This window comes from Stenella coeruleoalba (genome assembly GCF_951394435.1).
Source record: "Stenella coeruleoalba genome assembly, chromosome: 16".
In the NCBI taxonomy this organism is placed as follows: Eukaryota; Metazoa; Chordata; class Mammalia; order Artiodactyla; family Delphinidae; genus Stenella; species Stenella coeruleoalba.
The window spans coordinates 48,267,617-48,283,388 of NC_137162.1; the positions used below are offsets into that span (position 1 = coordinate 48,267,617).

General features: G+C 35.3%; 1 protein-coding gene across 4 annotated transcripts in view; it reads right to left on the bottom strand.

Moving 5' to 3' along the window:
- The window catches only part of BMPR1A (bone morphogenetic protein receptor type 1A), a 140,913-nt gene that overhangs the window by 17,542 nt on the left and 107,599 nt on the right, over positions 1–15,772 (bottom strand). For all 4 annotated transcript variants that reach the window (XM_079899692.1, XM_079899691.1, XM_079899689.1 and 1 more), the window contains 5 exons: positions 14,992–15,210; positions 10,370–10,532; positions 7,721–7,823; positions 1,674–1,770; positions 1,413–1,512 (listed from right to left, as the gene is read on the bottom strand). In XM_079899692.1, the coding sequence (XP_079755818.1) occupies positions 1,413–1,512; positions 1,674–1,770; positions 7,721–7,823; positions 10,370–10,532; positions 14,992–15,058 (530 nt within the window). In that variant the 5' untranslated portion in view covers positions 15,059–15,210. The remainder of the gene's footprint in view (positions 1–1,412; positions 1,513–1,673; positions 1,771–7,720; positions 7,824–10,369; positions 10,533–14,991; positions 15,211–15,772) is intronic.

Here is a 15,772-nt window from a genome sequence, read left to right on the forward strand (position 1 = left end):
TAGCCTGGGATTCAGATTTCTTAGGTCTACAAAGTCACTACTCATCCATAAGCTTCACAGGTTCTACAGCTTTTTGCTGTTATCTTGTCTCCTTGTCCTAGTTGGACAAAAAAGTTAAAAACTCTTTATTGCTGTTTTAGTGGGGCACAACAAAAGTTAAGTATGCTCAATCTACTTCTTTATCTAAAAAGTCTATTATCAAACATTTGAATCTTTGCCAGTATAATGGGTAAAAAATATCTCAGTACGATTCTAATTTATATTTTTCATATTATGAGTATTCTTAAGTCATCTTTTTATTTTTCTTTTAAGAGCCATATGTATTTCTCTTTAGGTAAAATATATGCTCATTTTTTGGGGCCTAATTTCCCACTGAATTGATTTTTTTCTTTTTGATTTATAGAAGCTCTTTATATTTGAGAAATCAGCTCTTTGTAATATAAGCTGCAGATATTTTTCACTGTTGGTCTGTCTTCTGACCATTTATGGTGGTTTCTACCACATAGTAAAGTTTTATTTTTATGTAGTTGACACCATCAATCTTTTCTTTTTTAAGGTTTTGGTTTTTTTGCTTGTAAGTTTTGTGTCAGACTCAGATTATTTAAAAAAATTCTTCCAAGGTTTGTTCTAGTATTTTAATCAATTCAGTTTATATATATAGTTTATATATATATATATATATAGAGAGAGAGAGAGAGAGAGAGAGAGAGAGAGAGAGCGCGAGCGAGAGAGGGAGAGAAAGGGAGAGCGAGCACCCCAACCTGGCTAAAATTTATTTCAGTGTACGGAATTGATTCAACTTCATTTTCTGCCATATAGCTATCCACTCCCAAATCCATTTACTGAATAAGCCAACATTTCCTCAGAGATCTGAAATGTTACCTTTATCATATACTAACTTTCTTTATATACTTGGGTCTACTTATGGGTCTAGTAACGAATTCCACTGATCTCTCTGTTTATTCATATGCCAGTAAGATAATATTTTATTATTGAAGTTTATGCCCTCCTCTTATTGCTCTTCTGGCAAATGTCTTCTGAAATCATGACTAAATGCAAACAATTCTGAACTGCCAAATAACTAAAGAATGATAATGCATACAGTTGATTTCTTGGGACAGGTTTTTAAATTTAGATATAAGGAAGTTCAATATTCTATAAATAAGAAAATCTTAAGTACTCATGAACATAACAAGAAGTATAATGTTGTGTCCAATTAATTGATTAGTAGTAAGGTCTTCTGTTCCCTTAAGAAAACTATAATATAGTTAATTAAAGGAGATAACCAGAAAATACAAGTTAATGGTTCCTGAAATACATTCAGTGTCAACGGTTTCTGCCTACTGGCTTTAAGAACAACTGTTTATATCTAATAGTCAACAAAATATTTTGCATCAAAATAATTATCTTACTTGTAACAAAAGCAGCTGGAGAAGATGATCATAGCAATTATGCAGACAGCCATAGAAATGAGCAAAGCCAGCCATCGAATGTTGCCATCGAAAAATGGACCTGATAATGGAAGTAAACAATGAAAAAGACATTATCTTTCGATCACATCTTAAAAGGAAAAAATAACTTGTAGTGTTGAACTCTAGAAAGCTTGCTTATTGTTAAAACCAGAGAAAATATTTTACTGAGAATCATGATTGCACTATTCTCTGCTAACCTACCTATAACAACAGGGGGCAGTGTAGGTTGTAAATACTGGTTACATAAGTTGGTCCGACAACATTCTATTGTCCGGCGTAGCTGGGCTTTTGGTGAATCCTAAAGGAAGAAAGTTAGAAAAAATTGATACACGAAACTGATAATTAATTTTTAAAATATTGATAAAATACAGTTTATAATTCAGTGAGTGAAAAGGACCTGCTAAGTTTGTGTGAAAGTGATTATTGAAAAATTTAAATCTATGGTGAAATAGTGTTGTAAAGACTCTAAAATGTTTTTTCTTAAGGAGAATGTATGTATATGGATGGTGTGTTAGAACACTAAACTATAACTTAATTACAGATAAACAAAAGTTTATATATATTTTTCACCCAAAATGTGGCATATCTTAAGATATGACTATTCATTTGTTTTTAGTAAAAAAAGTATTTAAAATCATGAGATCTTTTCCTAAAAAACATGGGTAATACATTTTATTACAGTGATAAACTAGCAGGGTAAATATGATCTCATAGGAGTATTGAGACTTAGTTGGATGAAACTTAAGATCTGACTAAAAAGTGGAGCGTGTCCTAGGCCAAAGAAATGACAGGTTAGAAAAGGTAGTCAAGTAGGCAGAAGATACAGTTGATGCTGCCTATAACAACAATGTGGAAACTAATGAACCTGATACGGAAGCAAGTTGAAGTGTACGTGGTGAGGATAAGGTCAAAATATAGAAACAATATTTCTGAGAGTTTTTGGGAGACCACCAACCAGATATGTGTCCCTAATACATCAGAAAATGAGCACAGGGAAAGACTGTAGTCATGGGAACAGATACCAAAAATTATATGTGAAGTTTTATTTGATTAAAAGTACAGTATTTGAGAAGTTCTTAACTTGAATGCTGACATTTCAGCACTACCTGCAAGAAGTGCCATTCTAGACCAAAACAGTAACAGAAAGGAATTGTCTGTCATCACAGAAGTAGCAAGAATATAAGCAGAAATCAACCTTCTTATTCTTAAATATCAGATGGGCAGAATGGAGAAACCTCGGTATAATCAGGTATTCCTTTAAAAATGTGAAAATGAGATTCCATAGGGGAATCTATATGGGATTCTATAAGGGACTTGAGATTATATAAGAGAAGAGAAGATGGGTCAAGAGTACTTGGAAACCTCCAAAAGCACAAGTTTTACATTTTACCTAAATTTTTAACTTTCTAACAATTGTTTTTACTTTTAAATGATCATAAAAAGAAAGAGAAAAGAGAGACATGTCAGAAGTTACACAGGTGACTCTGAAAAAAATATCCCAGATCTAGAGAAAACTTACATGAAGGATGGAATGAAGAGTATACAACTAAGATGAATAAAAGAAGCGTGAAGCATCCAAGAATAGTCCAGTATGGCTAAAGTTCAAAATGAGCTCAGCCTTGCAGGACAGAAAATGGAAAGAAAAATCAGGAAGGGGTTTTTGGCAGTGCTAGAAGGAAGACCAACAAGCAATGGATGTAGTATTGCCGACAAAATACTAGGTAATGGAGGACAAAGAAAATGAACACTTCCTTAACTCTCGTTTTGTTCCAGTCTTCTCTATCAAGGATGATTGCAGGAATGAAGAAGGCAGACCAAACGCTAGTAAGTGGGATTGGTATCCCAGAAGTATGCAGAGACCCTACAATGTTTCTGTGTTCTGTCTGAATTCCCATCTTCTCAGCTAGGTGAATTACATCACAGGAAGTTGAGAGCACTTGGGAGAAGGCTGAAGGTGGTATGATTTAAAGATTTTAAAAACGAGGAGTGCTGTAAACTAGATAGCTAAATGTTGTATTACTTTTAAAAGGGAAAGAAAGACTTTGCCAACAACAGATTGGGGGCAGCACAGTATTATGGAAACAACAAAGATTTGGGAATCAAATAGCTTAAATCATAGCTTTGCCATTTATTAACTTTGTGACCCTGAGCAATGAACTTACTTCTCTCTGGGCTTTAGTTTCCTCTGCTATAAGACGGAGGATAAAAAATACCTGCCTTATAGGGTAACTGGGGGAAAATGAGGTAAAATATACCAAGCACTCAGCATATTAAATGCAAATAGTAAATGTTCAATAAATTAATTCTTCTTCCTCTAGTGAATGTGACACAGATCCCAGTTGACATTCTAGAATAAGCCACAAATGTTTGTAATCTCCTGGAAGACTCAATGTGGCTTCACTGAGAACAAGCAACATGAAACTCACATCTTTCTTATGTAGGTTAACTACGTATCTGGGTAGGCAAAAGTTACGTGTGTCTAGATTATGAAGTTGGGTGACACAACCTTTCCGGTTCCTGCACTCCCTACTCCCATGCTCCACCCAAGTCCATTTGTATCTCTGGATTTAGGTGGGCAATAAAAATCCTTGTGGGGAAAAAACTCACTTGGCATTCACAAAATAGGAGATTCTAACTTATTTAGTGAGCTTGAATGGGGGGGTTGCAGGTGAGGGGGAGTGGTACACGATAAAGGAACTGAAACCAAATTACTACAAGAGATGGCAGTGCGGTTTCTGAGAAATAATTCATCCTACTGGAAGAAACAGAATAAACCAGATTTACCTACAGAGACTGGACTGTGTGAGGGAAAATCAAGGTCTGGGTGAAGCATGGTGATTATCACTTGAACTCGTTTTGATTCAAACCTGACAGTATGTGAAAGCACTGGGAGGAAAAAGCTTAGGTAAAAGTAGCAGAGCTGTTCTGCTCAGATGAGGTGCTAGGTAAATTAAGAGCGAGGTAGAGGAAGATACACAGAAAGTGAGATAAGTGGTGGTCAACATGTTTTGTCTGTGTAACCCCTAAATGAATTCTGAAAAACAATGTATCCCCTCGTACATTTTTAGACTGACACCTAAAATTTTTCATCATAAATAGCTGCAAAGAACGTACTGATAATTCCTTGCATATTGCACATGATATTTTAAAATAAAATTAAAATAACTCTTAAATCTATTCAGTAGAATCTAAATAATATAGCAATTCAATACCCATTATCATTATTTAAAAGGTCAAAATGCTTCTTTAACAATTGAAAATTTTATAGTGTTCCTTTTGCTCCTTGAGCTCCTATTCCGTTTCCACATTTTCCACAATAATTACGTCCTAATGTTCATGGAGAGGGGGAAGGGTAAGCCAGGCCGAAGTGAGAGGGTGGCATAGACATATATACACTACCAAATGTAAAACAGATAGCTAGTGGGAAGCAGCCGCACAGCACAGGGAGATCAGCTCGGTGCTTTGTGACCACCTAGAGGGTGGGATAGGGAGGGTGGGAGGGAGACGCAAGAGGGAAGAGATATGGGAACATATGTATATGTATAGCTGATTCACTTTGTTATAAAGCAGAAACTAACACAACATTGTAAAGCAATAATACTCCAATAAAGATGTTAAAAAAATTGTCCTAATGTAATATGTATCTTGATAAATAATTCTCCACATGAAAAATAAACATATATAATCTATTTTATTTCCTGTGATAGTATGTCTTTAAGTCAAAAAATTATTTTGGTTTGATTTATCATCACAATTATTATTAGTATAAAATTAATCAAAACTGTATATATATTATAATCTTTATTAAAATACTAATATAAAAAGAAAATTTTATTGGAGAGGTATGAGATGAATGACACTTTTAAAAAAACTACTTCATAAATTCATGGATAATTACTTATTGCTAGAATGCGAAAGTCTGGCATTAACTTTAATCCTATTTTTATCTTTTCCTTTTTTGGGATCAGTACTAAGATTCTTTGTTCACATAAACAAAAAGATGATAATGGAAGGAACTAGTTATACCATTGTCCCATAATTCTTTAGAGACCTTCCAATCGTATGCTAAAACTCCTATAATGATCCTATTAGGAAAAATTATTTTACATGATCTAGCAAATTGGTTGAAAGCAAAAAATGAAAAACGACCAGATACGCAAATATATCTGCTATCCCCGAGTTCCCCACACTGATACTTAGATTTCGAATTATAACACTGTTTGGAAACTTGAGTATTTACATTCCAGGCCACTAATCTGGAAACTGTGACAAGGCTGATGGTGAAAAGGAAGGAAGGAAAAGAGAAATTGCTTAAGAAGCTCTGGTCTCAGGCAGATCAATATTAAGCAATAGGACCTGTGGAAGTTCATGATAGGTAAACCGATCCCCTTAAAACTATCCATGTGCCTATGCGATCCTTGTGTAATGCAGTCTGTGTGCACCCAGGTATATGCGTAACCCAGTTTAAAGCCTGCTTGGTTACATCATCAATATGGTAAAAGCTAACATTTACTAAGTCCTTACTATGTGCCAGTTGTGCTAAACTCTCTGCATATATGCTACCTCTCATTTGACCCTTACAAGAACTCCTTTGCTGATGAGAAAACAACTTAAGAGAGTAAAGCTCCCGGCTCAAAGTTCCACAGCTAGCAAGAGGCAGCATGTCTATCTGAACACAGATTGTCAAGCTTAACAACTAAATTACATTGATAAATTCATTTGGGACACATCTAGTTGAGGGGGCCTGCGAGACACTGGTTACTACTGTCGAGCTCAGTGCTTTAACCACAGAGAGGTCTTTCTTCAACATTTTAAAGTGATTAAACAGTGTACTGTAGTGCGGTTGATAAATATGCAAAGAGCATAAAACTGGAAGAGACAAACAAATCAGCATCCCCCAAATCCTGACAAATTAGAGCAAAGGATTAATTTTAATACAATGAAATTTAACTTAGACAAGTATGTGACAATTGTGTAACAAAACTCATTCCATTCCCACCTACTTGTTTGTGTCAAGAAACCAACAGCACCAATAAAGAATGGAAGAGATAAGGATGAGTAGAAGCATGAGTGAAAGACATGGGGATTTCAGCTGACAGAAAACTCCATATATTTCAAGAATATGGTATGACAATCAAACCTCTAACATGAGATTTGGCTGCATTTAGGAAAAGGGAAAGGAGTTACTAATTCTTGTTTTTTCTTCTTTTCTTCTGGCCAGACCACAGTCAATTCTGCATCTTACATTGAGAAACTGAAGAGTGAGTAACTCTAAAGCTGATGATTATAAGGGGCCGTCGAAGTCATTTTGAACTACTATTTTCACTGGGCAAAGACTATAGGGTATGGGGAGTAAAGTGGTACAAAAAAAAATTTCTTCACATAGTAAAGGGCTACCATATTAAAAAGGGAATCAATTTGTTCTCTATGGTCCAAGGAAGTACAAAGGAAGAGAGACTTGCAGTCATTCAGAGGAAAAGCTTTCTAAGGATAAGGTCAGGTCATTACTACAGATGAAAAAGGTGGGCTTGGGAGGTAATGAGCCCCTGTCACTAGAGGTGTAGCAAACAGATGGGATGCAATATGTGCGAGCGTGTATGTATGTGTGTGTGTGTGTGTTCGCGTGCGTGCATGTGTGGTTTCTATCAACCCTGAGAACTTCTCATTAATTGGAATAATTTTCTAAAATAGCTGAGGCTTAAATTTCTTAACAAACAGCTCTCTCTGGAGCTGTTTTCAAAAACATTGGAAGGATCCCCTGGGGCAAAATTACTATACAGGATTTTGAAGAGATTAGGTTTATAACCCAAAGCCATCAATATGTTCATAAACTATTACTGATCCTCTGATTCCTTTGCTGTGCTGTTAAAGTAACTCCACTGAGATCTCCTTACAAGGACTTAAGGTCTCTAAGTTGTCTCAGAGAGATGTAAAGGTTATTAACCTGTCACCTTAAAGTCTTTCCAGTCACTTTTATAATCCAGAAATAAGTGTGACAGTATCATTTTTTACAGGCTTGACAATTAAAAAAAAAGATGATTTAAAACTTATTTTAAAGTAAAATAATCTGTAATTTCAATTGGCACAATCATATAACGTGAAGCAAGAGCTAAGCTTCCTCCAATATATTTGCTTCCAGAACACACAGCAATGTGCAGACCAGGCATACTTCTCCTTGGGGAATCAACGCTTTTCTTTTCCTGTGGTCCCTCCCTTCTTTATTTCATAGGCCTCAAATTAGGTCTTACCTTGCACTGAAAATCAGATCCTTCATATTTCATACACCCTGAAGCCAATGTGGTTTCTCCCTGGTCATCTTCTTCTATGATGGCAAAGCAATGTCCATTAGTTCTAAAAGAAAAAAAGCCAAAAAACCAAAAACCAACTTCACATTGGAAGGTACTAATTAAATCTCAGTATGAATGTGACCAGTTACTGATCTGATGGCTTTTAGTTCTGAATTAGAATTACATTCACATTTGACTTACTGGCAAAACCGTACGTGTTTTAAGGCAAATGAAAATTGTCATATCTGAACTAAAACCTAAAGGTCTAATAAAAATCCTGTGTTAGGTAGAAAAGGATTTTCTATTAAACAAGTCCCACCAAATATGAAATACTATGTAACTTCTCTTTGCTAATCATAGTCATGTGATCACAGAAAGATGATTTATACAACTTTATAAAGTAAATAATCTTAACGTTTAAAAATATACTTAAAAATAACTATCTCTTTTCATCCATAAGATTTTCAGTATTCCCATACTGTACACAATAATAAATAAAAACAAACTTTACTGTGAAACATAAAAATAGATTCAATGACAAAGAAAAGTATATTTGGGAAGATCAGACTAACTAAGATCCTGAGAGGCACTTTTTATTTAACATGATAGGAAAAAAGGGAGAACTTTTGAATAGCTGAATTTTCAAGAAATTTATATAAATGGATTTGTATTTAATAAAATGTTATCGGGACTTCCCTGGTGGCGCAGTGGTTAAGAAACAGCCTGCCAATGCAGGGGACATGGGTTTGAACCCTGGTCCGGGAAGATCCCACATGCCGCGGAGCAACTAAGCCTGTGCGCCACAACTACTGAGCCTGCGCTCTAAAGCCCGCGAGCCACAGCTACTGAAGCCCGTGCACCTAGAGCCCGCACTCCGCAACAAGTGAAACCACTGCAATGAGAAACCTGTGCACCACAACAAAGAGTAGCCCCCGCTCGCCACAACTAGAGAAAGCCCACATGCAGCAACGACTACCCAATGCAACCAAAAATAAATTAAAATAAAATAAAATAAAATAAAATAAAATAAAAAATTGGAAAACCCCAGAGGGGAGTATCTTTAAAAAAAAAAGTTATCATTTTAGTACTAGTATGCCAGAATTTTCTCCTAATATATTCATTAGGCTTTCATGGGTAGGAAGAAACATCTAAAAGATTTTTTTGTGTCCCTCCTTACTGTTCATATCAGTAAGTATACTGCTTACAGTTAAAAGAATATTGCATAATTATTCATTTTCTGAAATGAGAAAATGTTAAGTGTGAGGTGAAATTCTGTTAAAATTGATGATTCCCAGTTTTACTCTGGGTTACTAAGCCTCTAACAAGTAGCCCACACAGATCAAGCAAGAACTACAGACAAGAAGTCTGGCAAGAAGTCTCTTGGTGACAAAGGGAACACTCCCCTAACAACAGATCACCCAGTCTGCCACAGTAAAGTCAACCACCACCAGCACAAACAACAAATCTAAGACATGGTGAACCATCATATAATTTCAGTGTTTTATATGTATACATTTTGGCTTTATAGCTGGTCACATTCAAAGAGCATAAAATTATTAGGGAAATACAAATCAATAATTATTGATTATTACACCTTTATAACAGGGGGACAACTGACTGATGAGATTGAGTCGTTCAGGGAATTTTTTTGGCTAGTAAGTCAATTCTTCAATGTCCCCCAAGAATATGGAATAGAATTACATGATCATATATAAATATTAATTAGTTAACATGAAATTAAGTAGAAAAATTAAAGTGGTTATATAAATCAGATTTGGATTTGGGAGTTCACATAAGAAAATAACACAAAATTAATTAAATATCACAATATCATTCTTATAGACCTGCAAAATATTTCAACCAATTTATTTATTTAATAGGAAGGTTTTTTAAAAAAAATAACTTATTTATTTATTTATGGCTGCATTGGGTCTTTGTTGCTGTGCACAGGCTTTCTTTAGTTGAGGTGAGCGGGGGCTACTCTTCGTTGCGGTGCGTGGGCTTCTCATTACGGTGGCTTCTCTTGTGGAGCATGGGCTCTAGGCATGCGAGCTTCAGTAATTGTGGCACGTGGGCTCAGTAGTTGTGGCTCAGGGGCTATAGAGCACAGGCTCAGTAGTTGTGGTGCATGGGCTTAGCTGCTCCGTGGCATGTGGGATCTTCCCAGACCAGGGCTCGAACCTGTGTCCCCTGCACTGGCAGGTGGATTCTCAACCACTGCACCACCAGGGAAGCCCCTATTTCAACCAATTTAGAATTACACGGTTTTAGGTGAATTTTCAAGGTTTATTTCTGGTAATCTCTAAGTTTTCTACAATGACTATCAATCACTTTATGATAAAAAGATCACTAAATAAACCCAAAATGCTAGACAAATACCAGATTTCTTTTAGCTCTTTAAAACCTATATTACTCTAAGGAAATAACCATCAATCACTTAATAGTAATAAATGTTCCTATATAAAAAACAAGAAGCTTTTGGCTCTTTGGAAAAACCATATAAAGTTAAAGAAACAAAATTCAGACAAAGTAAACGATTCTTAAAATAGTACCAATAGTACTAATAGTACTATTCTCGTAACTTTAAGAAGAACTGCATAAAATACTTACATGCATGTGTTATTAATAGCATCATCCGGGCAGTGTCCTGAGCAATAGCACTTTAAAAAAGGCAAGGTATCCTCTGGTGCTAAGGTTACTCCATTTTCTGACTTTTTCTGGTCGGAGTCTGATTTCATCCCAGTACCATGGAGCATACTGTCTAGATTCTGCCCTGCATTCAAACATGAAGTTGTAAATAAACCATTCTGAAAAGCTAATTCTTTTATTCCAATTTTCAGTGAGAAGTTTCTAAGCTTTCTTATTGTATTAACTGCAGCTAATGTGTGTTTTAATTAAAAATAAATTTCATTCATATGATTAACATTTATTAACAGCCTAAAATGCATGGAAAAACTATCCCAGGTATTGTGGGATATATGGAGATGATTATGCCACAATTTTTGCACTAGTGAAAGACAAACAAGAGTGGCACAAGGTAGAATATGGTCATAACTTGTAAGAAAGGTACAAAATGGAAAGCAGTTTCAGAGAAGAGCGAGATTACTTCCAATCATTAAAAAATATGTATAGCTGATTCACTTTGTTATACAGCAGAAATAACACACCATTGTAAAGCAGTTATACTCCAATAAGGAGGTTTAAAAAAAAAAAGGCAAATTACAGTTCTTTTTTTAGACTCTGGTTCAAAACTTGTGACTAGTTTAAAAAAAGTAAAGTCCTTTATTTGTACCTCTATGTGGAAGTGAAACTACTAAGCATCTTGCTCTGGATTTTAATTGCTTAAGTAAGGGAATTATGAGAGCATGGGGACTAATCATATTATCTGGTGCCTTTTATCTCAAGGTCATTGGTTCAAATCCAGACTACGCTGCCAGAAAATGAAGGTCACTGTAGGGCAGTAGTTGGCACATGGAAACAGAACTGTGTTCTTGCATTAGAGTCTCGTAGCCTCAAATGACAGATACTGTCATATTTGATACTGATTCTTTCAGGCTGAAAGCAGAACAGAACTAAAACAACGTTTTAGTAATTCCTTTCTCCCTCTGAATCAGCTGAAATCAGCTAGGCTACTCCTTGTAGAGTTGATCTTCATGGAATGAAATGTAGAGCTAAAACAGGTATAAAATATTAAGAGAACTGTGTATGTATTTCATTATAGATGTTAAATAAGTGGTTCAAGGCATAATGTGAACTTGACTTAAAATTTAGCCGTACTGGTGAGATGAACTTGAAAAAAGTAAAAGTAATACATACACCACACATTGATAACAGGAAAAGAATGTGCTGCTAAATAAATTTTAGTGATTCCACGCCATAAATTTCAATAATGTTCACTTAATCCTCTAAATTGCTACAAAACGTAGACTTCATTTATGTTAAGAGCATCAACGAAAAAAAGGGGCGGGGAAGAGTTTCAGGAAGGGAAGAAATCCACTGGGCTAGAAATGAGGAAATCTAGATTCTGGTCTACTATGTTCCTCCACCATTTATCTAGCTGGATGATCGTGGACAAGCCATGTCATTTCAAGCCTCATTTACTCAATAAGACCATAGGACTAAAGCATATCTGAGGTCTCTTAACCAGTTTTAAAATCATATTACAACAACAGAAGGAAGCATCAATTTAACTATGGAGACCAAATGGCAAACAATATATTTACGCACGCAATTAGTTTTTCAAGAATCTAATGATACATAGAAAAAGCAGTATAGTGTGGCAGAAATAACACTGAAATAACAGTGAGAAGTCAAGGATTCAAGTCTTGAATATCTCCATTGATACGTTAGTCTCTGAACCTCAGGTCTCTATCTATAAAAAATGATGATAATAATTTCTGCCCAATTCAAGAGATTATATATAGATCAAATGAATGTATAATAAAGGGCTTAAATATAAAAGTGTATAAATGAAGATATTACTAATAACAAAGATCATACTAAAAGATCACCAATACCTGGAAAATTCAAAGTTACAGATGGTTAATACACATAACTTCCTAGAACACTGTTTGAATTTAAGAGATAGAAATATTTTAATTATAATAATTTGCATCTGAAGTTTATATTATCTCAAATATTAATTAACAAAACACTGATTAGAGGCCAACTATGTGCAGGCAAGTTACTGAATGTTGGAAACTGATGTGGTCCTTGAGAAACTTGGAAGGAGACAAAGGTGTATGTGTGTGGAGGGGATAAGCACATAAATAAACACAATTCAAAGAGTGATATAATACAAAGGTGCTATGTAAACAAAGGAAGGAGCCAATAACACAAACTCATCCTAGGGTGTCAAACGCAAAGAAACCTGAGCTATAAGTTGTAAAATTTCACTAAATAGAGGCATGGATACAAAGAAAAATAGCTAGCAACAGCCTCTCTGTACTCTCTCCCTAGATGACAGCACTTATTCCCATGGTTTAAATAAATCTCTTCGTTGATGGTTCCTAGATTTACCCCTTCAGCCTTGACTTGCTTAAGTAACTCAAAACTAACTCGTCTAAAATGGAATGCTTGACTTTTCTCCTCAAACCTGGTCCTCTCCAGGTCTTTGGCTCACCCTCCAAGATATATCTCACTTTTTCTCATTTTGGTCTAGTTCCTGCTATTACCCAGGCCCATCATACCATGTCACTTCCAAGACAAGACACTGATCTCCCTACTTCTGTTTTTGCCCCCTCCAACCCACTTCCCACATAGCACAGAGTTATCTTATAAACCTAAATCTGATCCTGTCATTCCCTGCTTAAAACCAATTAATGGCTTCACATACACTCAGAATAAAATCCAACCTCCTTCACCAGGCCTATTGAAGACCCGCAGGATTTGGACCCTGTGGACCTCTCTCTCCATCATGCCCAAACATACAGCCCTGTGTCAGTTCCTAGAACATGCCAATCTCTTTCTACACACAAGTCCTGTGTTTACAAAGCATAAAATTATGAGTCCTGGTGTGGGCTGGAGCTATGGGTTATATATATAACACCACTCTAGCAATCCATAGTAATCTCTAAGAAATAACTTTTTTTTTTGGCTGCTCTTCGCAGCATGTGGAATTTCCCGACCAAAGATTGAACCCGTGCCCCCTGCAGTGGAAGCAGGGAGTCTTAACCACTGGACCACCGGGCAAGTCTGAAATACCATTTTTTCGACATTGGTTTTAGTTCTTTTCCTTAAGAGCAAATACTTTTATCTTATTATTTGAAGGGAACTATCAAACTAATCTTCTTTGAAAGGAAATGTAACAAATTTTGCTTATATTTCAGAGAAATATAATGCTTACTAAGATTTTTCACTTATGCCTGATAACTAATTACCAATTTATTTCATCTAACAAAAGTTTATCGGGACTTCCCAGGCGGTCAGCTGGTTAAGATTCTGTGCTTCCACTGCAGGGGGCACAGGTTCGATCCTTGGTCGGGGAACTAGGATCCCACATGCTGTGCAGTGTGGGCAAAAAAAAAAAAAAAGTTTATTATATAACAACTTAGGATGGGGAATGAGAATTTTGTATCATATTGTCTCTATGTGATCTATATAGATTAAAAAAATTTTAATACTAAATACTGATTACCTGGGAGTAAGGTAGCAAATACAAATGTTACTATTAATTTAAGTCATCTTCAAAACTATGATAGCTTTGGTCGATACTGATCAACAAGGCATCTAACAAAAGACGTTAAAATAAAGATGTTTTATTAAATAATGTGGTGTTTCACACAAAAATGTAGCTTTTGCAAGAGTGCTTTTATATTCTCAGTATGGGTACTAAACAAGGGTACTAAACCTAAGACAAAATACAAAGAAGCTACAGATTTCATTATTCTGTTCACTCAAATGAAAATGTCAAAAGATTTATGCTGTTAATCATAATTCTTATTAGCAGATTTTAATCATCACTCTGAACAAAACATGAAGAACAATCTGTGAAGGTATAAACTTAAAGAGAACGGAGATGTTCAGTAAGTTCTATATAAAATCATTTTGCCAAATACCACTATCTCTTCAGTTTAAAACATTGTCCTAATTAAACCATACAGGGAAAAAGCTCATATGCAAATATATAGCCCATCTGATCCTAAAAGTCATCAAAATAACTTCCTGTTTGGGAGTTCTAAGCTGTGAATGCATAGTGTAAAATTACAATATTAGTCATAAATAAAACTTTGAGTACTCTGAAGAAATTTTAACATTTGGCACACAGAAATTCCATTTATGTTTCTCAACTCTTAACAACAATAAAATGTTTTTTAAAAATTGACATTTATTCCTTATTGTATTTTAAAGGGGAGAGGTATTTTAAAACTAAGTCTTGAGTACCTATTATCCTTAGGCACTAGGTCACCTACTTTATTTTATATTTTATCTCATTTAATCCTCATAAGACCTGGTGTTGTACATCATAATGCCTATGTTACAGATAATACACAAAGTTCAAAGAGGCTGAGATTTTATACAGACTTGAAAATGTTTCTATCATAGTGAAGTTCAAAAATTATTTGGCATGTGTTTGTTCTTTGCCTCTATACTTAAAAGCTATTGGCATACTGGGCCTAACTGTTCAAAACGGGACATGAGTTGAAAGAGCGGTCCTAAGAATGAGTGTTTTTTATATACAGAAATAAATTACTAAAAAAGAGATAAGATTGCTTAAATGAACACTGATTTACCTTGAACATGAGAAATGATGAACAGATAGGCTCCCAATAATCTGATGTAAATATACAGCTGAGTCATTGTTCAATTTTAACGTACTCTGTACACTGTCACCTTTAATAACTAGTCTTGTTATGTCACTAATTTAAAAGACTTTCATTCAATGAGATTTTCTTATAAAAGGTCTCGATCACTTGACAATGACTCCAGCTTCCACTGCTTTCTCTTGATTCCTGAAAGATAAAAATATTAAGAAGGAAATGAATATAACTGAATTCTGGAATGTTTTCAAAAACTAGGAGAGGAAAAACAAATGCCCAAACATACCTTTAAACAATGTAATACATTATTAAAGATTAATGTTATCATTGTTAAAAAAAAAAGTCACTGTAATTTAAAAGCTTAAATAATTTATTAATAGGTTGCCACCTCTCCTGACCTTAGATTAACCATATGTAAAATAAGATAAGAACACTAATAATCTTAACAGTCTTTTCTGGCTGCTCTAAAGTAATTATTTTATTGCTATTAAGAAAATTTCTAAATATATTAAGAATAAAACAGGAAGAGCTGAATTTAGAACACTAAGCTAGGACTTCCCTGGTAGCGCAGTGGTTAAGCATCTGCCTGCCAATGTAGGGGACATGGGTTCGAGCCCTTGTCCGGGAAGATGCCACATGCTGCAGAGCAACTAAGTCAGTGCGCCACAACTACTGAGCCTGCACTCTAGAGCCCGCGAGCCACAACTACTGAGCCCACATGCCACAACTACTGAAGCCCACGTGCCTAGAGCCT